This window comes from Orcinus orca, chromosome 8, assembly GCF_937001465.1.
Source record: "Orcinus orca chromosome 8, mOrcOrc1.1, whole genome shotgun sequence".
NCBI classification, from domain to species: domain Eukaryota; kingdom Metazoa; phylum Chordata; class Mammalia; order Artiodactyla; family Delphinidae; genus Orcinus; species Orcinus orca.
Genome location: NC_064566.1, coordinates 14,300,001 through 14,321,888, shown reverse-complemented (window position 1 = coordinate 14,321,888; position 21,888 = coordinate 14,300,001). Strand labels below are relative to the sequence as shown.

At 56.5% G+C, this 21,888-nt stretch overlaps 2 protein-coding genes across 3 annotated transcripts in view; both read left to right on the top strand.

The window, feature by feature from the left end:
• Positions 1 to 7,690, top strand: part of CRY2 (cryptochrome circadian regulator 2) — a 33,746-nt gene extending 26,056 nt beyond the window's left edge. Inside the window, exon 12 of the mRNA XM_004264040.4 lies at positions 5,434 to 7,690. The gene's annotated coding sequence lies outside the window, so the exon portion shown is untranslated. The remainder of the gene's footprint in view (positions 1 to 5,433) is intronic.
• Positions 7,691 to 10,160: 2,470 nt separating this feature from the next.
• MAPK8IP1 (mitogen-activated protein kinase 8 interacting protein 1) overlaps positions 10,161 to 21,888 on the top strand; it is a 20,213-nt gene continuing 8,485 nt past the window's right edge. Inside the window, exon 1 of one of the 2 annotated variants that reach the window (XM_004264042.3) lies at positions 10,161 to 10,461. In XM_004264042.3, coding sequence (XP_004264090.2) covers positions 10,361 to 10,461 — 101 coding nt within the window. In that variant the 5' untranslated portion in view covers positions 10,161 to 10,360. Of the gene's footprint in view, positions 10,462 to 20,443; positions 20,948 to 21,888 lie in introns of those variants that run through there. The other variant, XM_033411297.2, reaches the window with a different exon arrangement.

Sequence of the window (21,888 nt, the reverse complement as noted above, 5' to 3'; positions counted from 1 at the left end):
GATTTGTTAAGCCTCAGATGGCTGGGCCCCACCCCCAGAGGTTCGGATCCGGTGGGTCTGGGGTGGGACCTGAGAATTTGCATTTTTGCAAATTTTTGATGCAGCAAAAATTTGCAGCAGTTTGATGATGCTGCTGTTCTGGGACTGTACTTTGAGAATCACTGACTTAGACCATTCCTGACCCATTGTCTGGGCCACGTCCATGACCCACTGAACAAAATCCAGATTCTGTTAGCTAGGAAGTGTAGATACTGGTCGATAACTGTCTACGCTATACAGGGCACTTAGCCCAGTGCCTGCCTTGTAAGTTCATAAATAAAGTGGTAGCTATTATTATTATTATGGATATTGTTATTATTTTTTTAGAAGAACATAAGGTTACAGTTGGGTCTGATCATGGAGGCTCTTTAATGTCAGGCAGATGGAGTCCTTGGTGTACTCTCTGGGAACTAAGGAGCATTTTGGAACAGGAGAGTGAATGATCAAATTGGCATTTTTGGAAGATTAACCAGGCATTGGGCTGGGACCTAAGAAGAAATTGTGGGAGGAGAGAGCCAGCTGAGAGTCTGTGGTGGTGATTCCAAGTGGACATTACAAGGGTGCAGAGGTCAGCACTGGTCTCTTGCCTTGTAGTCCAGGAGATATCTGTCAGCCTGTTGGGATCTTACGGACTGATTCTCAAGTTTTAGCCCTTAATCATGGCTGATTGATTGGAAGTGAGGACCAGGAGGTCAGAGGACGGGACAGATACTCATGTTCTTTGGAAACCCTGAGAGAAGAGAGTTTCTTAGTGAAACGTGTGCTTCTCTGTGTACTGGTGGTAGCACCTGGGCCTAAAGATGTTGAGCATCCTCGTCAGTAAAACAGTGATAATAGCATCTTGTCACCTGCCCTCCCATCGAGCATACGCACTGGGGAAAGAAAATGAAAAACCGTATGTGAAAAGCCTTTGAATGAGTAAAATGCACCACGCAGGGGAAATCACATTACCACCTTTGCATATGCTTCTCAGGATGTCTTTGACTGTGTTACTGTTACTTCGGTCAGGGCCAGCACGCTGAGCTGGATGGACCACAGAGCAGTGGCCACAGGGCCTGTGTTGATACAGTTGTATTGACCCTTCCCCCTCTCCTCTCTGTCAGTTTTAGTTCTGTGACTTAGGGCAGAATTCATAACCTTTCTGAGATGCTTTAGCTATAAGGTGTGAATAATCATTCTTTACCAGCCTGAAGGCTCCATCATGGACCTTTTGAGGCCATGTTTAGCTCCAGCCTCTATAGTTTTGTGATTCTGTTATTTCTAATGCCTCAGGCCTGCGCCAGACAATGATGTAAACTGATCTTGTGGGAAAACATACCCTGATATCAGTCGGTTCTGTGTTTACCTCAAACCCACATCAGTATCTGTTCTGTATTTGGTTATCGTACAATGTTCACTAAACTGAAAACTAAGCCAGCGCCAAATAGCTCTCATTTCAGCTGCTTCCCCGTAATCCCCAAAGCTGCTGACTGCTCAGGACTCCAGCAGGCTCCAATTGTGTACAGAGTTTTCTTATTGGTCTAATTATTTTAACAGTTCACGTGATCCATTTGTCCTTCTGCTGGTACATGGTGATCTGTTGAGAGAAGCCCACTGAATACAAAGGGTTCATGGCAAGGATCACCTCTTCCCCTCCTCCGCCAAAGTTCACCCAAGCTCGGTTAGCCCTGGGGCTTCGCTGAGGAAAACCTGATTTCTGGAATCTCTTCATTGTCTCTTTGACATTTGTTCCGTGTATATCCTTCCTCACGTGAAATAATGTGTGTGAAAGGCACTGGGCGATCTGCAAAATGCTGCCCAGTGGAAGCGGAGGCCGTGTGGTGGTCAGAAACCCCATCGTGCTGCTCGCTGCCCGGGGGCCTTCGCACAGTTTCTTCTCACCTCTCTGTCTCTCAGTTCCTGAAACAAGTAGTTGGGACTTGGTGTCCCCTCACACTTTCCCTGGCACTTACTAAGAAGCTGTCGACTAATGGACGTCCCCTCCCCTTTGCCATGTGATTTCTGTGGTGCAGGAAGGGCAGGCGTGTAGTTGACATGAGGAATGAGACTGAGCTAAGAGCCCAGCTTTGTACCCCATCCAGGCCCAGCTGCACCTCTGGCCTTCCCTGCTCCTAACTGGGAGCTGGCAGCAAACCCTCTGCCCCTCTCGAGCTCTTGGGCGCTGTGACTCACCCCGTGTGGTGGCGAGGGGTGACCTCTGAGACCTGGTTACAGGCTCCAAACAAAGTTTCTTCCCGACCTTGAGCCGTCGTGTCTCCTCTGCTGACACACGCTCACGCGTGCACAGTATCCACACTCCCCTCCTGGGCTGGGAGCTGGGGAAGGGTGGACTTGCAGATTTGGGTTTCTTGTTAGCATCCAGTGGGTGGGAAGGGGTGTGAGGGCACAGGTACCCAGGGGGGCCGTCCTAACTGACATCGGCACACTGAGGGAGGTGCTCGTTCACTTATTCTATGTTCCAGCCACTTCTGCTTCTTGTATTAATGACAGGTTGAAAGAGTTGGACAATCGTGAGATTGATTTTTTTTTAGCGTATGTTTTATGAGTTGATTTTTTCCCTAGTGCCTCTCCCCTAGCTGTTCTTCCCTTTCTTTTAGTGCTGCTGTCATCATTTTCCTGCAAGGCCTCATCTGATTTCCGCAGCCCCCTTTTTCTGCAGACTTATGCCCTAGCTTGAGAACAAGAGCACAGGGACCATCTAATTATCTGCTGATGGAGCAACTTGAGTAACTAGTTGAACAGGCCTCTGACTAGCTTTGTAGACAAGGGTAATCTGGTTCTTCCAAACCTTGGTTTTCTGTTTGGGTTTTTTTGTTTTTGTTTTTGTTTTTGTTTTTTTTTGCAGTACTCAGGCCTCTCACTGTTGTGGCCTCTCCCGTTGCGGAGCACAGGCTCCGGACGCGCAGGCTCAGCGGCCATGGCTCACGGGCCCAGCTGCTCCGCGGCACGTGGGATCTTCCTGGACCGGGGCACGAACCCGTGTCCCCTGCATCGGCAGGCGGACTCTCAACCACTGCGCCACCAGGGAAGCCCCCTGTTTGGGTTTTTGAACCCATCATAGAGGGTCGTGGGTCACTGGGGCTTATCTGAGGCCAGGACACTGCCACCTCCCTTCATGAGTCTGCTCCATACCTAGACCACGCCCAAGTCAGCGTAGGTCTGAATGAATTGTTGTTGTTATTATAGCCACCTGACTGCACCTCACCCCCATATCTTCTAAGCTTAGGCATCCGTTCTTAAACCCTCTTTGGGTTACCCATGCTTTGAAGAGTCTGATGAAGGATGGAGCCTCTTCCCAGAAAATTGTACCTGTTTGCACACACAGAGAAATGTACACATTTCTCTTCCTGGTCTTTGTGGACTGCCCCTTAAGCCTATCCTTGGACCCCTTAAGGATCCAGGAACCCCCAGAGTAAGAGCCCTTGTTCTAAGGAATCTTAAAGCACTCTTTATCTTCCCCCATTCCTGAAGGTGCAGAAAACACGAGAAATGGAGGTAGTAGGTAGGAGGACCCGTTGTGTATACTCTTCAAGCCTGAAATTTTCAGTTTCAAAAGAATAGTCATCTCTTTGGCTTAACAATATGGGCCAGAGAGAGGTCTATGTATAGAATATATATCACCATCAGCATGTTTCAATAAACGTATGTACACTTTATATTTAGCAAATATATTTATTCGTAGTGAAAAAATATGGCTAGGTTATTATAGTACAAGCTTAAAGGAAAAATTGTTGAAAGTATTTTAAAGAGGCATCAGTACTGGCCCTACAGGTGCCCACCCACTCCTGCGTTTGCTCTTGACTCTTCCCGGCTTCTAGATAAATATCATCATCCAGTTAAAACCTTCTTCAGATTTAACATTTGTCTGAAAAGGGTCGCATGTGTCAGAAGACTGATTTTGAATCTCTGACTCCAATGTCTTGGACTCTTGAGAGCATTTCCCCTTTTCTGTTAATGTCTGAACTTCCATTTATGTTGCTTGGATATTAGTCTTCATGCCATCATGTTGATTTCTTTTTATATCCTCTAAAAGTCTTAATGAGCAATACTATAATATAGAGATTACTTAGTGATAAAAATACAGGTTTTGGAATCAGACAGACCTCGGTTTCCTGTCTTGGCTCCGCCACTTCTGAATGCTCTAGTCTTGGGCAATTTACTTACCCTCTCTGGCTTCCGTTTTCTCATCTGTACAACTGGAAGCCATATCTTCAGGGTTCATGGGATCGCAAGCTGTATTAGTTTGCTTGGGTTCCCACAACAGAGTGCCACAGACTGGGTGACCTAAACAACAGAAATTTATTCTCTCACAGTTCTGGAGGCTAGAAGTCTGAGATCAAGTTGACCGCAGGGTTGGTTTCTTCTGAGGCCTCTCTCCTTGGCCTGTAGATTGCTGCCATCTCCCTTTGTCTTCACATGGTCTCACCTCTGTGCGTGTCTGTGTCCTAATCTTTTCTTATAAGGACACCAGTCATTTGGGATCAGGGCCCACCCTAAGCACCTTATTTTAACTTAATTACCTCTTTAAAGACCTTCTCTCCAAAAACAGTCACCTTCTGAGGGGGTTAGAACTTCAGTGTATGAATTTGGGGGGACGCAGTTCAGCCATAACACAAGTGTATCGTGCCTGGCCCATAGTGGGCTCAGTAAGCCGCCTTGTTATTATCTGTCTGACCATCATTTAGAAGGTACAGACTTTTAACGGAGCCCTGCATGTCTCTTTACTCTCTCAGACACACTAGACCTATTTCAACAGGCAACCCAGCATTATGATGGGCTTACCCTGTCCTCTGTTATCAGACATGAGGCCTTTTCTTCCCTCTGCCCCAGATTCAGGATGTTATAAATCTTTAAAATGAGTCATCCTTGCGTCTCCTCTCCCCGCCCCTCAGTCTTCTAGCACAGTGCCAGGGTTCTCTTATCTCTGTGTGGAAATTTGCTCACCGGCTGATTGTGAACTCAGGCATTGCCTTCACCTTCAAGATGACTGGTCCCGGCTGGCTTCTGTTCCAGCCATTTTTATCTGATTCTCCAACTCTGGCAGCGGCCGCTGTGCCTTGATTCAGAAACTGCCCTTGTCATATCTGAGCAAGTGTTACCCAAGGCCTCAGGTGACTGTCCGTGGCCTTCTCCCCCTCCTCTGCTGCTCTCAGGCAAGGGGCAGAGGAGGCCCAGAGGGTCCGCGGGGGACAGCTTGTCCACGTCAGCACCCCAGAGGGCCAGTGTTCAGGCACCCGCTGGCATCCCAGCAACAACCTTGTCCCCAGGTACCGTGGCCCGTTCGGTTTGCTCTGGGCTCTTCCCAGTTCCCCAGAGAAGCGGCTGGAGGAGCTGTGTCCCTGGGCAACTGAGAGCCTCTGAACGCTCCCTTTTGCCCTTGTTTTTCTCTTTCAGCTGCAGTGCCGTGACTCTGAGCAAAGCCTGGGTGCCCGAGCAGCCACCGTGGCAGCAGAGTGCAGCCTGCAGAGCAGCTGATCACCTCCAGAGAGGGAGCAAGCGTGTGCGTGCGTGTGCGCGTGCGTGTGTGTGCGCGTGTGCCGAGGAAGGAGTGCCCGCCCGTGTGCGTGTGCGTGCGTCTGTTTGCACTCTTGTGGCTCCGAACACTGCCTGGGCTGGAGGAGTACCTGCAGCAGCTTACCTCAGCCTCTGGACACCAGGCTAGAGGTCATGGCAGTGACTTTCACCCCAGTCTGTCCCTGTGAGCCAGCTGCCTTGTCTGAATGTTAGAGTGGTGGGACCTTAGCTGGGATCCTGGCATCTGCCCCCCCAACCCTCCCTCCCTCCCTCCCTCCCTCCCTCCCTCCCTCCCTCCCTCACGTCAGACTGCCAAGCAGGGGAAGCATTTCTGGCTCTTGTCCAGAGTGTGGGATTCTAGCGGCAGCTAGGGTTCTGCTGAGTTCCTGGGCAGGCTGGAGGGGACGGGTGTGTCCAGACATAGTCACCTGGCCTGGCTTCTTATTTTAAAATTCCCTGCCACTGGGTTCTCCGGACTCTTCCTTGGGGAGCTGGGACTGAGCACGCGGCTGTAGACAGGTCTGGAAACTTTGCATCATCGTGCAGAAGTACAGCCAGGCGCCTGACTGGAGTGCTGCACGCACAGTATCATAGATGATAGCTGAGAAGAACATCTCCCTCTTCGGGCCTGAAAACCTGAGGTTAGAAGGAGAAGGCCGGCTCTCACTACTGTTCCCCAGAAGCTGACTGGAGGCTCAAGTGCCTGCACCGGGCGGAGGCCAGGTTCCTGGTGGCAGAAGCCCCGTGGCGCCTCTCGCCACACTCCATGGCGTCTCGGTGCTGCCACCGGGCTCAGCTGACACCAGCCAGGGAAGCCATTCTAGTCTGCGCTTTGAAGGATTCCACAGCCTGCCCGGGGCTGGTCAGGAACCAAGCTGCCACACCAGCTCTCCCAGTAGCTGGACATCAAAGACCCAGGCAGGTGGACTGCCGGGGACAGTTGGGAAAGACCCAAGCCGAGATCCCACCCAGCGCACCAAGCCTTCCGGAAGCAGCAGGTGGGAGGTTTGACCCAGAGGAGCCAAGGCCTTGCATTCTAGAGGCAGCCTGTGCCTCCCACCTCAGCCTCCCACGGTCGGGGCTGTGCTGAGAAAGACACCATGAAAAGGAGGGCTGTGCGGTCAGCTGGAGCAAGTCTTCCTTCCACCCATGGCCTGCACTTGAGCCACAGCGTGTGTGCGTGTGTGTGCGTGCACGTGTGTGTGCGCGCGTGCGTGTGCGTGCATGTGCGTGTGTAGCTGAGAGGCCAGTTCCTCTTGGGATCGTTGTCCTCACACGTAACATTAAGCTGGCCTCTGGGCCTTCTCCTCTCTACCTCCCCTGTGACCTTCGCCGGCCTCAGAGCTGTTCATTCCCCTGGCCCCAGCCCTGCCCTTCACTGTCCTCTGTCCTGGGACCAGAACCCTGGGTCAGGCCCCTGCCGCCTACATCTGTCCAGCACATCGACAGGCTTCTTCCTGAGACGTCCTCAGGCTTTCTCAGCCAGAGAGCTGCCTTTAGAGTCCAACTGTTGTATGTATGTCACCCGCACTAGAAATGTCCCATAATCATGTGGGGAGAACAGGGCACCGGTGATGGCTTTTTCTGCAGCGTTGGGTTGGGGGCTTCACTGTTCCCTTAGCCCCAGCCAAGGGGAAAGAGAGTCAGGGGCTATTGTCGGAAGGAGAGTAGAGCAAGCCTGGAAGGGCTAGTCTGAGAAACTGAGAAGGCCAGAGGGCTTAGGGCCAGAGTCAGTATTTATTTAGCAGCACCTTCACATGTCAGGACGATTCCCTTTTCCTGCCCATTTAAGGATGGTTCTCTTCCCTAAGGTACAAGTTGGCAGGACCACCTCCCCCTACATCTCCACCATCCCTGGCGTGCGTCCACTCGGGAGCTGGGAGGGGCAGGGTGAGGAGAGGGTGCATCCAGCGGCCTGGAGCTCCACAATCGCCTCGCGCCTCCCGTCTCCTGGCCCAGGTGTCCCTGGGGGCTCCTGCAGAGCATTGCCCCAAATCCTGATCCAAGGGCCAGCATGGGGAGGAGATGGTCGCAGGCCAAATGCACTTTATACAGAGGTTTTCTATTGCTGGGAAGGTGTGTTTCTCCCCCAGTTTGTGAATATTCATGTGCTCCATAAATGTCTGATCCTGTCTGAGCAGAGTTGTGCTGTTGTCAGTTTTGCGGGAGGTCTGGGGACTGGGAGGCAGTGGGGCTTAGCCCGCATGAAGCCTTAGGCCAGACCGTCTTGGTTCTGCTGAACAGGAGGCTCTAGCCCACTTTGGAGGTAGCAGGGAGGAGTGGATGGGAGATGGAGGATCGGGGAGGCTCCTAGTTGAGCAACTGGAGCACCTAGTGGTGTAAACTCCAGAGCTTGGTCAGAGTTGGAGGTCAGTCGGCCATAATGGTACAGAGCATGCCAGGGCCAGGATGCAGTTCCTGAGTGCTGTTCTGCAGTGACCCAGCCTCTCGGCCTACTTAAACACCCCCAGGCTGGGGATCAGTCAATGGCAGGGCCCCCTCCAGGCCCTCAATCCATTCTTTACCTCAACTCAGCACGTAAGCTGCAACCGCTTGGTGCAGAGGGGATGCAAGCCCTCTGGCTCTGGCCACGTAGTCAGATCTGCCCACAGACAAGCCCAGAGCCTGGATGCTGACTTTGTCTCGTGCCATCTGGCCAGAGTGGCCCCTCTCTACGGTGTGCATGGGCTTTCCTGTGAGGGTGTCTAGTCTTGGACCCCTGGACATGGGAGCTTTGTTAGCCCACACCCCAAATTCCTGTGGGGTGGGGTTCGGGCCAGGCTAAGAAAATCACAAGCTGCCTTGCACAGAGTGAGAAAGGGGGAAAGGAGGAACTTGACCCTGGGACGCATCTCATTCTCAGCTCTGCTTTGAAGCTCCTGATGGCCCCCTTCCCATTGACACCTGGGCCTGGCCTTCCCTCTCTCCCTTCTCCTGGCTTCTCTCTAATGTGGCTTTGGTTTGGCCACGGAAGCTAAGATACCTTTGTTCTTGAGCAAAAGATTCTGGAAGATGGAGTTTTCCTACACACACACGCACACACCTGCGTACGCGCGCGCGCACGCTCCTGACCTGAGGAGGCTCCCTAGTAGAGAAGCACACACTCTAAGGAACAATTAGCCACTATGGCAAAATTGCTTCCCTGGGAGGAAAAGTCAGCACCATAGCAGCAGGTGGTTACCATTTGGGTGTAGTGAAAGGAGCCTGAGCCAAGACAGGAAAGGTAAAGTGTCCCCTCTGGGCCCAGGGGCAGGGAGAAGAGAGGCAGCAAGGCCTTCGGCTCTAAGTATTGAAATGTTCTCAGGGCTGGAGCTCGGGGGTTGCTTACTGTGCGGCAGGTGCCTGCCGCTGCTTTCTGGGTGCTAATCGAAGGGTCGTGCCACTGGGTGGCACAACCAGTGGGCAGTCTAGATTTGCAAATAGGATTCCACAGCTTTGAAGCAGTTTGCTCTGCCCCTTCTTCAGAAGGACAGGACCTCTGTGGTTCTCAGCTGGCCAGACAAGCCAGCGAGGATTGGCCAGAGGCTCTATGACCCACCAAAGCTGGGGGCCTCGCCGTGGCCAGCAGCCCGAGCATCCAGAAGTCCATGCTCCGTGAAAGAGCTCACAGGCTTAGTCCTCTTAGGGGAGAGAAGACCAGGAGGAACCATGGCCCAAACCTAGCAGGGGCAGAGGTGCTGGGAGGAGCAGGAAAACCACCGGAAGAATCCCAAGAAGTCAACTGTGGGGGCAGGAGGACAGGCCCCAAGTCTGAGAACGTGAGAAGCTGGCTATGGGGCGTCTGGGTGCACAGAGGGGGTGCTCGGCAGGAAATGCAACTGAGCTGCTAAATGAGGAGAGGGAGAAAGCAGAAAGTCCTGACACAGGGAGGAGAAGCTGAGAATCAGAAGCCAAAAGGAAGGGTTCAATTCACCATTAGAGGTGTTTGGGGCTGAAGGGGGGCTTGAGTCAATCTTTAGTGAGGAGACACTCTGGGGAGAGTTCTTGGGACAGAGGGTCCCCTCAAGGTAAGGGGACAGGGTGGGGTTAGCCCTGGTTCCCAGCTGGAGGTGGGGCGTTCCCAGCCTCCAGTGACAACACATTTGTATTACATTTCATCCTCACAACCGTGAGATGGACCATTATTGTTCCCATTTCACAGATGAGAAAAATCAAACCTTAGGACTCTTGTCACTAATGCAAGGCCACACCACCTATTCACTTGGAGAGCCAGGCTGCGATTTCACACCACCTGACTCCAAATCTGTCTGCTCTAGGAGCCAACTCCCAACACCCACTCGCCTTTCTCTGCCTTCCTCCGTGACCCTCATTTCCTCGCCTGCAGCGAGGGGGTCAACTAGGGTCCTAGGGACCAGGGACCCACCATTAGTTATTCGATACCCAGGCGCTAGGCCCACCCCGAGAAGCAGAGTCCGCATGGGCACGGAGGGCTTTGAGGTGGGAGGAAATGGGCAGAGGAGCGGGTGTGGGATTTAGGGCGGGGCTGAGCCAAACCCGGGAACCACGGGGCGGAGACTTCAGCACCTTGGAGAGCGCGCGCGGGGGGGCGGAGCTCGCGGGGCAGGGGGCGGGGCGCACGAGACCCTGGCACGGAACCCGGGGGCGCGCGCGGTGGCGCTCGCGCCAGTCCCGAGAGCGGTGCGCGGTCTGGAACTGCGCCCTGCCCTGCGCAGGTGCGCCCGCCGCTCCCTCCCCAGCCCTTTACCCGCGGCGGCGGCCTCTCGCCGCGCCCCCGCCTCCTTCCCCTCCGCCGCCGCCGCCGCCTCCGCGCCGCGCTCCGCCCGGATGGCCAGGGCTGTGCGGGAGAATGGCGGAGCGAGAGAGCGGCGGCCTGGGCGGGGGGGCCGCGTCCCCGCCTGCCGCCTCCCCGTTCCTGGGGCTGCACATCGCGTCGCCGCCCAATTTCAGGTGAGAAACTCCGGCCGCCGCGACCCGCCCTTCGGTCAGGATTGACCTGCCCGGGCTCCCCCACCCCCGCGCCCCCAGCTCACAGACCCCGGGAACGAGAGGGCGGCGTGGGGATGGAGTCTCCTTGCGAGACAGAGCGCCCAGAGCCCCCCCTCAGCCTCAGGTCCAGACTGATGGCCGCTGCATATCCGTGGTGCGGCTGCCTCCGCCATTCCGTGTCCTAGGCGAGGAGATCGTGAGCTGGAATTGGAGGAGTGGGCGCGGAGGCCGCCTTCTTCCCGACGTTGGGCTGCGGCGAGGCCTGGCGTGTGCGTTGAGATCCCGGAGGAGGCAGGCCGTCTGGGGCTTTGCCTGTGCCCAGTCAGAAGGCTTCTGAATAGAGATGGGAGCAGGCCAGGGTGCCCCGCGGGTCCCAGTTTCCTGGGGCGACCGACAGCCTTGGTGCAGGAAGGAGGGAGTCGTAGGCCCCTCCCCCAGTCCTGCCTGGCCAGAGGGGCCCAACTCCCAGGCCTGGCGTGGCCAGGACCCTCCGTGAACTGTGGCAAGCCCTTACCTGGTCAGGTGTGTGCAGGTGCAGAAGAAGGCCCAACACCGAGATCCTAGGCCCGGCTGTGGGAGAGAGGGAGTCTGGTTTGGAGCACCCAGGAGTAGCCAGGGGTATTGGTGGGATGGTTCCTGCTGGGGTAGCTACCCAGGACCCTGATCTGAGCTCCTCCTTCACCTCTCTCCCTGCCCCCATCTGGTGTTAGGCAATTGGGAGGTGGAGTTCAGAGAGTGGCAGAGGGTGTTGTGGGAGAAGGGGTGAACATCCCTCCCTCCTAACCTGGCCCTCCTAACCCACCGGCTGGAGAGGAGGAAGAGGAGGGTGTCACTGCTCCAGAGCCTCCGAGAAAGAGAACTTGGCATTCCAGCCCATTGTTTCTCCAGCTAATGAGCTGGCGCCTTCCCTTCTCCTGGGGCCCCCACCCCAGCCAGGCCCCAGCTGGGCTCTGGCGCCAGCCCATCTTCAGACCAAGGGGTTGCTGGCTCCCCGGCCCTCAGGTGGGCGGGGACCCCTGGGAATCTCTAATGGCATCATCAGGACTAGAAACCTCCCCCAAGGCCCTGAGCTGAGCTGGAAGAGCCCAGAGGGAGGGGACCAGATGGAGGAGGCCAAGCCTGAAGGCTCCAGGGCCAGGGGGCTTTGGGGTTAGTGCCTCAGAGTAACGGGGCTGAGGTCTGAGACTGACCCCACTGACCTGAAACACCACCTCAACGCAAACGCTGCCTCCCTTCCAGGAGACCCCTCTGTAGTGGGAGAGCACCGAGCTTAGACAGGCCTGGCTTCAAATCCTAGCTCCACCACTTCCTAGCTGTGTGACCTGGGCAGCTTCTTGTCTTTTCTGAATCCCATCTGTTAGGTGAGCTAATTAATATTGATTCCTTAATGTGCGCCAAGTGGGCGCTCAACAAGTGTCCGCCCTCCGCACCAGCGGACGTTTAGGTAGCTCATTACGGCTCAAAGCGTGTTCCCTGTGCTGGCTCAGGTCACCCTCACAACCACCCTGGGCGTGGGCATGGGCCCGCCCATTTTGTAGATGAGGAGACTGAGGTTCAGGAAGGCAGGGTGGCTTGCCCGAGGACCCCAAGGGAGTCAGAGCCTGAGGCTGCGCTGGAACCGGGGTCTCCATGTTCATTCCACTCTACCTCCAGGCCCTGCCTCTGGCCCAGAGGACAGCTTGGCCCCCCCTACCGGCTACCCCATCCCCAGGTGACAGTGCTTCCCGTTCCGCCCCAGCCCTGGCAGGCAGGTTACCATGGACACCTTAGGGAGAGGAGCTGATGAGGCGGGCCAGCCAGGGAGTGTGTCCAGCCCTGAGCCCGGTGGGCGAGAGTGGCAGTATGCCAAGGCTGAGGCGTGGGCCCGCCCTCCAGGACTCCTCAGCCTGGCCGCGTGTGGGAATAATAAGGGCAGTGTCTCCGGCCCCTCAGGGCCCGGCCCGCTGGCTCCCCCTCCCGCCTCTCACAGACCGCTGGTGTAACCCTGGTGGGGACCGCTCTCCAGTGGCTCTGGCCTGGGTTTCAATCCTGGCTCAGTCCTCTTAGCCACGTGCCAGGAGTGGGTGCTGAAGGCCTGAGTCTCTGTTTCTCCTCCACAACGCCAACTTTGGCCCCTGCTCAGGGCGGTCCTAAGACTTGGATGAGACAACACATGCTGAGTGTTTCAAGGGCTGTGAAGAGCTGCGTTCACGTAGGGCTGTTCTTATTGTTGTTATTATTGTGCATGTGTGTGTGCGCGTGTGTGTGTGCCCCCAGCACCACTGTCAGCTTCCAGGAGGCAAAAGGAGTCAATACCTAAACTTTGGTTTGCCCAATGCCCAGCACAGAGTAGGTGCTCAATAATGCCTTAGTGGTTTCTTATTTAATTCAAGATAAGATTGGAGAGTTCAGAGGAGAACAGTGCACACTGTCAGAGAAAAACGCTGTAAACGCCGCCGCCGCTTTGGGAGGCCCTCACTTTGCCCAGCTACCAATCTAAGCACTTTCTGTGCAAGAGCATCTAGTCCTGCCCAGAACCACGTAAACAGAGTGTTATTGTTATCCCCACTTTGCAGATGAAGAAACTGAGGCATGAAGAGGTTAGATAAGTGGCAGAGCTGGGGTTTGAACGCAGTCTGAGTTCAGAGCCACCCTGGAAAGAGAGGGCCTGGAGTAAAAACAACAGAGGAGAGTTTGTGGAGGGGGACACATGGTGTGGATTTGGGAGAGTGGTGAGCGTTTGTTCGTTGATAGTTGGTTTAAATAAACATGTGCTTTTCTTTTTTTTTTTTCCTGATTTTAGAAATACTCCAACCAGTTACTAGTAGTTACCTTTGGCTCTGGTGTCGGGGGAGGGATTTTCACTTACTTCACATACTTCTGTATTCTTTGACTTCTTATTTTTACCATAAGCATAGGTTACTTCTGCAACTTACAAAATAATAAAAGAAAATTGAACATGAAAGTGATACATGTTCATTTTAAGGAAATTCTGTGAGAGAATTTAGAAACTTAGCAACGGATGCCTTGAGCTGGGACGTAGGAGGGGGACAGTGGGACGTAGGAGGGGGACAGTGGGACAGCCCACATGGGAGGCTCGTGGGGAGTAAAGTGAGCAGCTGCCCTGGGTGTGTGGAGGGGGAGCGCGGGTGAGAAGGGCCTTAGAGGTCAGCTCGTCCAGCCCATCCTCCTCCCCTTTAACTTAGAAGGAGACAGAGGGGGTGAGTGGCTTCCCGAGAACACACAGCAAGTTGCCGCAGAGCTGGGGCAGCACCGGGGCCTCAGGACCCCGTGCGGGGCGGTGGTGTTCTTCCACACTGCCTGGGGCTTGAGAGACAAGGGCCCTCCCTACTCATCTCTTCACAAGGTGCTGTGCACTCAGCTGTTCCTTCGTTCATTCAACAAGTACTTGTGGGATTTCCCTGGCCGTCCAGTGGTTAGGACTCCGTGCTCTCACTGCCGAGGGCCTGGGTTCAATCCCTGGTCAGGGAACGAAAATCCCATAAGCCGTGCAGCACAGCCCCCCAAAAAACCTACAAGTGCTTGCACTTTGCCAGGCTCACTGAGACACTCCAGAGCCACTGACAGGGGCCTGGCCCATCGTGCAGACGTGTGGTCAGTGTAGTCAGACAGACAGACAAGGCCTTACCAGATAGGCGGTAGGTGTGCGGGTCAGGGGCCTGGAGGAGCCCTGGGTCAGGGAAGGATCAGCTCCGCCCAGGCCTGGTGGGTGAGTGAGTGTCACCCAAGAGGAGGAAGGGTGAAGAGGGAAGAGAAGAGGGAGGGAGCGGCCCGGGGGGAGGGCTCAAGGCAGGAGCGAGCCAGCAGGGTGTGTGACGCCCGGTCTGGCACAAGCGCGGAGAGAGGGCATGCAGGAACGCGAAGGTCGTGTTGGGACCCTGGCCTGTCCACCTGCAAGCAGGGGCAGCCAGCAGAGGTCCAGGGAATGACGGTATCAGATGGTATCTCGGGGACTTCCCTGGTGGCTCAGTGGTCAAGAATCACCCTGCCAATGCAGGGGACACGGGTTTGAGCCCTGGTCCAGGAAGATCCCACGTGCCACGGAGCAGCTAAGCCTGTGCACCACAACTACTGAGCCTGCGCTCTAGAGCCCGCAAGCCACAAATACTGAGCCCATGCGCCACAACTACTGAAGCCCACGTGCCTAGAGCCTGTGCTCCGCAACAAGAGAAGCCACCGCAATGAGAAGCCCATGCACTGCAATGAAGAGTAGCCCCCGCTCACCGCAACTAGAGAAAGCCCGCGCACAGCGACAAAGACCCAGTGCAGCCAAAAATAAATTAATTTTAAAAAAAGATGGTATCTCAGCTGCCAGGTAGAGAGTGGACAGGGAGGCTGGGAGGCGGCTGGGAGGGTAGATTAACCCACTTCTGAGGGACCTGGTGTGAGGGGGGAGGAGAGACAGGAGTCCAGGATGATGCTAGGTCCCGAGGGAGGGGGTGCCTTGCAGGAGATGAGAGGTTTGGCGGGCAGGGTGGTGAAGTCACTCAGGCCTGCTGAATCTGAGCTTGGCGATCACTGGGGGAGCCAGTTGGAGGGTTCAAGCAGGCAGTTGGTTTGGGGTCTGGAGCTCAAAGGAGAGGATGGGGCTGGGGCCAAAGACCCTCGAGTCTCCACTTAGAGAGTGCGCGATGGCCTGAAGCCTCAGGGAGAGCGTCTCACCCAGAGAGACAGAGAGAAGGGTGAGGCGGGGGGCCAGCCACGCTGTGGGGCGGGGTGGGGGGATGAAGAGCTGCGGCTGCCGGGGCCACTGCGCCCCAGCCCCTGGGCAGTGCCCCGCCAGCTGCGATGAACCTCCAGTGCAGGGACAGAACGTGGACTCGCCTCACACAGCCGGTGTGGCCAGGGCAGGAATTCAACCCCCCTTCTTGGAGGTCAGAGCCTTACATTTGGTCTCTGGATCCCTGGGGCCCCAGTGGATCCCACAGATTGGTTCCCTGGCCCCGTCCTCACTCCAGGGGCTCTTGCCCATCCTGGGTGCCACCTCTGGCCCCTGACCCTGCTCAGGAAATCTCTGGGAGCGTCGACCGTGGGCCTTGCCTCATCTGGCACCAGATGCCCTCGTGGAACGCCCAGGGCCTGGGTCAGCCAGCACTGCCTCTAATAGGCATTTACTTAGTGCCTACAGGGTACAGGGCCTTGGGTCTCATGCCCTCAGGAAACCCAGCTCTGTGAGGGGCCAGAGCCAGGCCCCGGAGGCGGCTGGTGGGAGGTGTGACCCAGCAAGGACTAGGAGAGAAGAGCCCCCAGATCCCACCACATCTCACAGCCGTGTTTTGTCGGTGTTTCTTCCTGCGTGTGAAGCAACACGTGGAGCCATAAGGTCACACGTTCCGTCTTCTGCTCACTGTATTCGTTGCCATTTTCTACATTAATACGCAGACTTTATTTATTTATTTGGCTGCGTCGGGTCTCAGTTGTGACGCACGGGCTCAGTAGTTGCGGCGCACGGGCTTAGTTGCCCCGCGGCATGTGGGATCTTAGTTCCCCAACCAGGGATCGAACCCGCGTCCCCTGCATTGGAAGGCGGATTCTTAACCACTGGACCACCAGGGAAGTCCCAGTTCACAGACTTTATAACGTTCATCCCAAAGGAGAGTCATACCCGCTCTGCTGTTTGCCGTTACCAGAGCACACATCCTTGTGTATAAAGGTCTTTCCCTGGGTGGGATTATTTTCTCAGGATAGTTTCCTGAAAGTCGAGTCACCAGATCCCAGGGTTCTTGCTCCATATCAACACCACGGTGTTTAAACAGATGAGACACATGATAACCCCAAGTAAGGGTTTTCTCCTGAGACTTGTTTCTTGGGTTGGTTTCAGTTTTCAGTGAAGATGACCTCAGTGTGGACACAGTTGAGAAGGGAATTCCAGACCAGGGGAACAAACCCGGCCTGACCCCAAGGTCCACCCAACGCTGGGGGTGGGATGGAGAGAGGGCTCTAAGGGTGACGCTGGGCCTGGCTCGCCCCCATTCTAGCCAGTGCCACCTTCCCCGAGGCCTCCACATCCCACCCCAGACTCTGATGCAGGTGAGGGGTGGGGACACAGGAAGTTGAGTTGAAAGGGGAACTGACGTAAAGATTTCCAAGGGCGAAATCTAGAAAGACCTGGGGACACCAGTGGTTCATTCATTCAACAATGTTCATTAAGTACCTGTTGTATCAGGCACCACCCATTGTTGGTCAAGAGACACGATCCTGCCCTCAGGGATGGACTGCCTCCAAGGGGAGCCCACCACTGGCTGCAGAGCCCAAAGGTAAAATTACAGTGACCCAGGACACCAGCAAGAGGGACCCAGCCCATAGCAGGGCTCTTGGCCTGATCAGGGAGGTGAGAGGAGGCTTTGTTAAGGGAGCCTAGAGAGTTGGGGGGGGGCGGGCAATGAACTAGGCCAGAGGGGAAGGGAGTGGCCACAGGTGAGAATTTTGGCCCCTTTCCCTAAGAGTTGGGGGAAGCTGTTAGGATTCTGAGCTGGGGAGGGGTGACAAGACCAGATTTGCATTTCAAATGTTGGTTTTGGTGGCCCCTCGGAGAATGGCCTGTAGGGGAGCCTGAGGGAAGCGGGGAAGCTGCTTAGAGTAGGGCAGCCTGGGCACGTGTCCGAGAGCCCACTGGGCAGCTCTGCTCAGCACTCAGAAGGCAGCAGAGAGACAGGCTGGACCCTTGGACCACAGATGCCCCCTGTCATGAGAGGGGCCCGTGGGACACCATGGTCAGGACCCAAGGTCACTCCGCTGGCATCCTTACCTCACTCCAGGAGGAGAGCCAGGAGCAGGAAGACAGGAATGGCCTCTGAGCAACCAGACGCCTGGCTCTGATTGGCCTTGCTCAGCTAAAGCCTCAGCACTTTACCACTTAACCCTCCCTTCGCGTGCACTTCTAACTCCACCTACTACTGGGTTGAAACGGCAGATTAGAAAGAGCTGCTGTAGGTGGAACGAGGCGAACAGGGAGATGTGACAGCACGTGGCAAGGGAAAAGGCCATGACATGAACGTCGGAACACCAGAGGCTTGTCTGTTCATTTAGGGGAGCTCGGCTCAGGGAAGGGGAGCCTGAGGATGGCATGTTCAGAGTGCCAGCTCGGCCAGAGGAAGGGACTGGGGCACCGGAGCAGGAGGCAATGAGGTTAACGCGGAAGAGGGGGCCTGGAATATAAAGATAGACGCCAAAGGTCAGGGAGGTCTCCAGAGACCAAACCCGTGACATCGAGTCACCAAATGCTAATGTGGATGAGACCTCAGGAACCATCTCACCGGAATGGGCAAGCAGGTCTGATTGATCAGCGACGGCTGCCTCCGGAGGGCTGGGGTCTCCAGGTCTAGAGGTGGCCTCGTGGCGCTCAGGGCTCAGGTCTCCATGGGGAAGGTGGATCAGGGGCTTCCGGAGGGAACCTCCCTCCTTCCTTCCTTCCTTCCCTCCTTCCTTCCTTCCTTCCCTCTTCCCTTCCATCTTTTCCTTCCTCCCCATAGTTGCCCTTCTTGAGCTTGGAGGGACAAAGGGTCTGTTTAGTTTTCCCTCCATGAAGGGTATCCCAGGGCTTCGGCGGAGAGACCCAGAACACCTGGTGTCTGGAAAAGCAGGAGGAAAGGGCAGGGCTAGGGCTGGGACTGGGGCTGGGGGATGGGAGGCGGGGGGAGTATGACTTGCAAAGGGGACTCCATAATCAGTAAAGCCCCTTGATCCTTGGTTGTGACCTCCTGACAGCACCTTGCAATTCACAAACACTCCACTCAGTTAAATTTACCAGCACCCAGACATGGGGAGGGTTCATTTTATATATGGGGAAATGGCGGACCTATGGCATCTTAAGTCTGGGCCTTAGTGCTCCTCATCTGTAAAATGGACAGAATAAAAACCCTCTTCCAAGGCTGGAGTGAGGATGAAGGGAGATGCAGAGCATAAAGAAGGTTGGTGGCCAGGGCACAGCAGCTGCTCAGGAGACGGGGCGGCTGCTTCTCATAAGCGAAAGAATCAGGATCTGATCTCAGGCCTCCTGCCTCTGAGCCCGATATGGCGGCCATTCCACCATCTTGCCTGCTTGTGAGAAAAAAATAAGATTAAGGAGCTCCCTGAACCCACCCCACCAGAGCCAGGGATCAAGTGCAGGCTTTTTTTTTTTTGGCTGTGCCGCGCTTGCATGTGGGATCTTAGTTCCCCAACCAGGGATCGAACCCATGCCCCCTGCAGTGGAAACTCAGAGTCCTAACCGCTGAACCACCAGGGAAGTCCCAAGTGCAAGCTTTTGAGCCCCAGCCCAGTGCTCTTTCCACCACTGCCCTCAGTTAACCTCATTCCTCATCTGATACAGCTGTCCCTGCTTGCCCCCAGACCTGCTGTCCCAGGAAGTGGGAATATCGGGTGATGCTGAGATCAGGTGTGTAGAGATGAGCTGAGAAGCCCCAGCCCAGGTCCAAGCCAGACCCTGCAGGTCTGCCCTGAACACTTTGGTTTGAGAGGAGCCCGTGGGGGCTGAGGTTGTCCTTGACGGACATCTAGCAGACACGCACTGGGTGGGTGCCTGGTGTATGCAAGATGACCTCACCAGCTCTGCCCTGCAGACCTCACTGGGAGGGAGGGGACCTTTATTCACCACCGGCTGGGTGCAGGGTGGGGGCAGGGTGTGAGCTCCATCTATCTTTGGAGCCTCCTGAGAGGGGAGGGAGGGCGTCCGATGCAGGCCTCGTCCCGTCTGCTCCCCAACACTGCCTCGCCTCCACGAAGAGGGTGATGCCAGTCACGAGCAAGGGGAATGACAGGGGACCAGTGAGTGCTGCCCGGAGGGCTGTTAGGCACTGACACAGGGGGCCAGGAGGGCTTCCTGGAGGAGCAGGCTTAACTGAGCCTTCTACCAACAAGCACAGGCTGAGAGCCTGCCGTGTGCTCCATCCAAGCGCTGGGTTAGACCCTGGGGAGGCGGGCGCCAGAGGCAGGCAGTCGCGCAGGGAGCTGCAGATCTTGATGCCAGGCCAAGGAGTCGGCCACTAGCAGGGCATCTTGGAGGGTTTTGAGTCGGGGGCGAAAGGGCGGCATTTCGGACAGCTCCTCCTGATAGTGGCGGGTGGGGTGGGACGGTGCTGGCATGGGGAAACTGAGGCAGGCAGGCCAGTGCGGGGGTCTGGGACTGCAGAGGCAGGAGCTAGACCAGGCTGGGCAGTGAGGACGAGGAGATGCAGATGTGTGCAGAGGTCACCGGCAGAGCGGGGGGCGTCTGAGGGCACCTCTGGGTTAGACACCCAGTGGTCCTGCAGCTGCCTGGTGCTGACTGAGTCCCAGGAGTGACTTCTCTGTGACTGGCCAGGCAGCCAGGGTGTATATTAACCATTTGCTTAGTGCCCGCCACTGGGTTCTCATCCCAGGGCCAGAGATGCCACCGTGTGCTGCTCTGGCTTCTGGGCTGGGCTGTCCTCCCCACCCTACCCCTACTTCCACACCACACCCTCCCCCAGCCCTGGGAACCTACCACCCTCGGGCTGCAGGTCAGGAGAGGCCTTAAAGAGCACAATGTCCATCCAGCTCCCCCCCTCCCCGCTGTTTCTCCAGGGACCTTCCAGCTTCTGCTTACGCCACCCCGCAGTGCCAGGAGGCTCATTAGCTCCCCAGCTGCCCTTCCTGCCCTGCTGTGAGATATCCACATATGATCTGGCCTTAGCCCTGGCTGTAGCGCCTCCGGTGCCCACAGGCACTTCCTGGATGGGTACTGAGGGATGGAGCCCTGGGGAGGGGCACCCAGGCGGGCAATAGAGGCAGCCCAGACCCACCCCAGGCAGCACTGTGTGAAGGCTGCCTGGGCCCACAGAAACCTCTCTGATGAGGTATGGGGGTGAGCGAATAGCTGTGCGGATGGAGCGTCCATTTGTGGAGGATTTTGGAAGCCCCTCCATCTTGCTACCAGGAGCCCTAATTGTGGTGCTGGCCCTTTAAAGCAGATCAGGGGCTGGCTTTTGCGGGGAAACATCCCAGATTTCTGCTGTCTGCTTACAAGCCTGGGCCAGGGAGGGGGGCCACCCCAGCCCCCGACAGGGGCATTGGAAGGGCAGGTGGAGCCGTGGCATCGATTGCAGTAACCTGATCCCGCGGCGGGAGGCTGACGGCAGCGGCAGCGCGAAGGGCCAGGGGAGGAAGCTGCCTGCAGCCGAGGGTTGGCTGGGAAGAGCTGGGACCGGGGCCGGGTCGGCAGCCGCTGCCTCTTCTCCCAGCCCATCTATTTTTAATGAGCTCCCCAGGCTTCTGCAGCGGGCTGGACTCAGAAAGGCAGACCCAGGCGGTGGAGGCCCGAGGCCCCAGCCCTGTCCGGAGCCCTGGCACCTCCACCCTTCTGGGCATGAGAGGGCGGCCCCGGGGCCCCGCAGCCCCCCAGCCGGGCTGGGCTCTCCATGCAGCTGGTGCTGAAGATGGATTCCAGCCCAGACAATGACAGCTGGTTGGAGGATCAGTGGGAGAGCTGGTAGGGGTGTGGGGACCGGTGTGGGGGAGGGGAAGTACTGGGGCAGCTCCGTGGAGCTCCGGGTCTGCGTTTGGTCTGGTTGAGGTGAGAGGCAGAGGGTGTGGCCTCCTAGGATCCCCCTGGGGCTGAGTCCACCACCTCTCCTGGGTGACCTTGGACTAGTGGGTCTCCATTCTCTATGCCTCCGTCTCTTGGTCTTACTGAAGAAAAGACTCAGAATTCTCCCCAACTTCATTAGCAGAATTCTCCCAATGTCCCACCCACACCAAACCGGGCGGGGTCCCCGGGGCAGGGGCTGAGCAGGTGAGGGGACCAGCAGGCACCTCAGGGGCTGGCACAGTCCTGCAGTCTGGGGTTGGGGCCCAGGGTTGGCCTGGGGGGCGAGGGTTCTAACACAGCCAGTTAGCGTTCCCTCGCTGAAGTGCTTTGATCTGCTTCCTGCGTTCAGGACACATCCCCCTGTCCCTGCCCCCAGCTGGGCGGCCTCCTGTTCGGGGCCCACATGCCAGGCAAGAGGATTTTGTGTTCGAATTGATGAGACCAAGGACACAGAACAGGGGCATGGTCTCTCCTAGAAGAGGCTGAAACTAGACTGACACCAGACTCCCCTGCACTTGCTCCCAGGGCTTACGCGATGTGGGACTTCCTGGGCTGGGGACATGGAGCTCTCCTCGGAGACTGGGGTGGGGCCTCTGCCAGCGCCTTGGGGGTTTTGTCACTGCCGTGCACAGGGAGCCCCCCTCCAGGCATCCCTTGGAGTCTCTTCTCAACTCTCTGCCTCTTCCATGGGTGAACTGGCCTTGGCACCTGCCTTGACCCTGGGAGTCATTTCTCTGGCAGAGCCAAGGCTCTGACCAGCTGGGCCTTCTAGGCATGGCCTCCTGATTGGCAGCAGGGTGGACAACTCCCAGCTGGGAAGAGCTGGGGTAACCTGGAGCCTC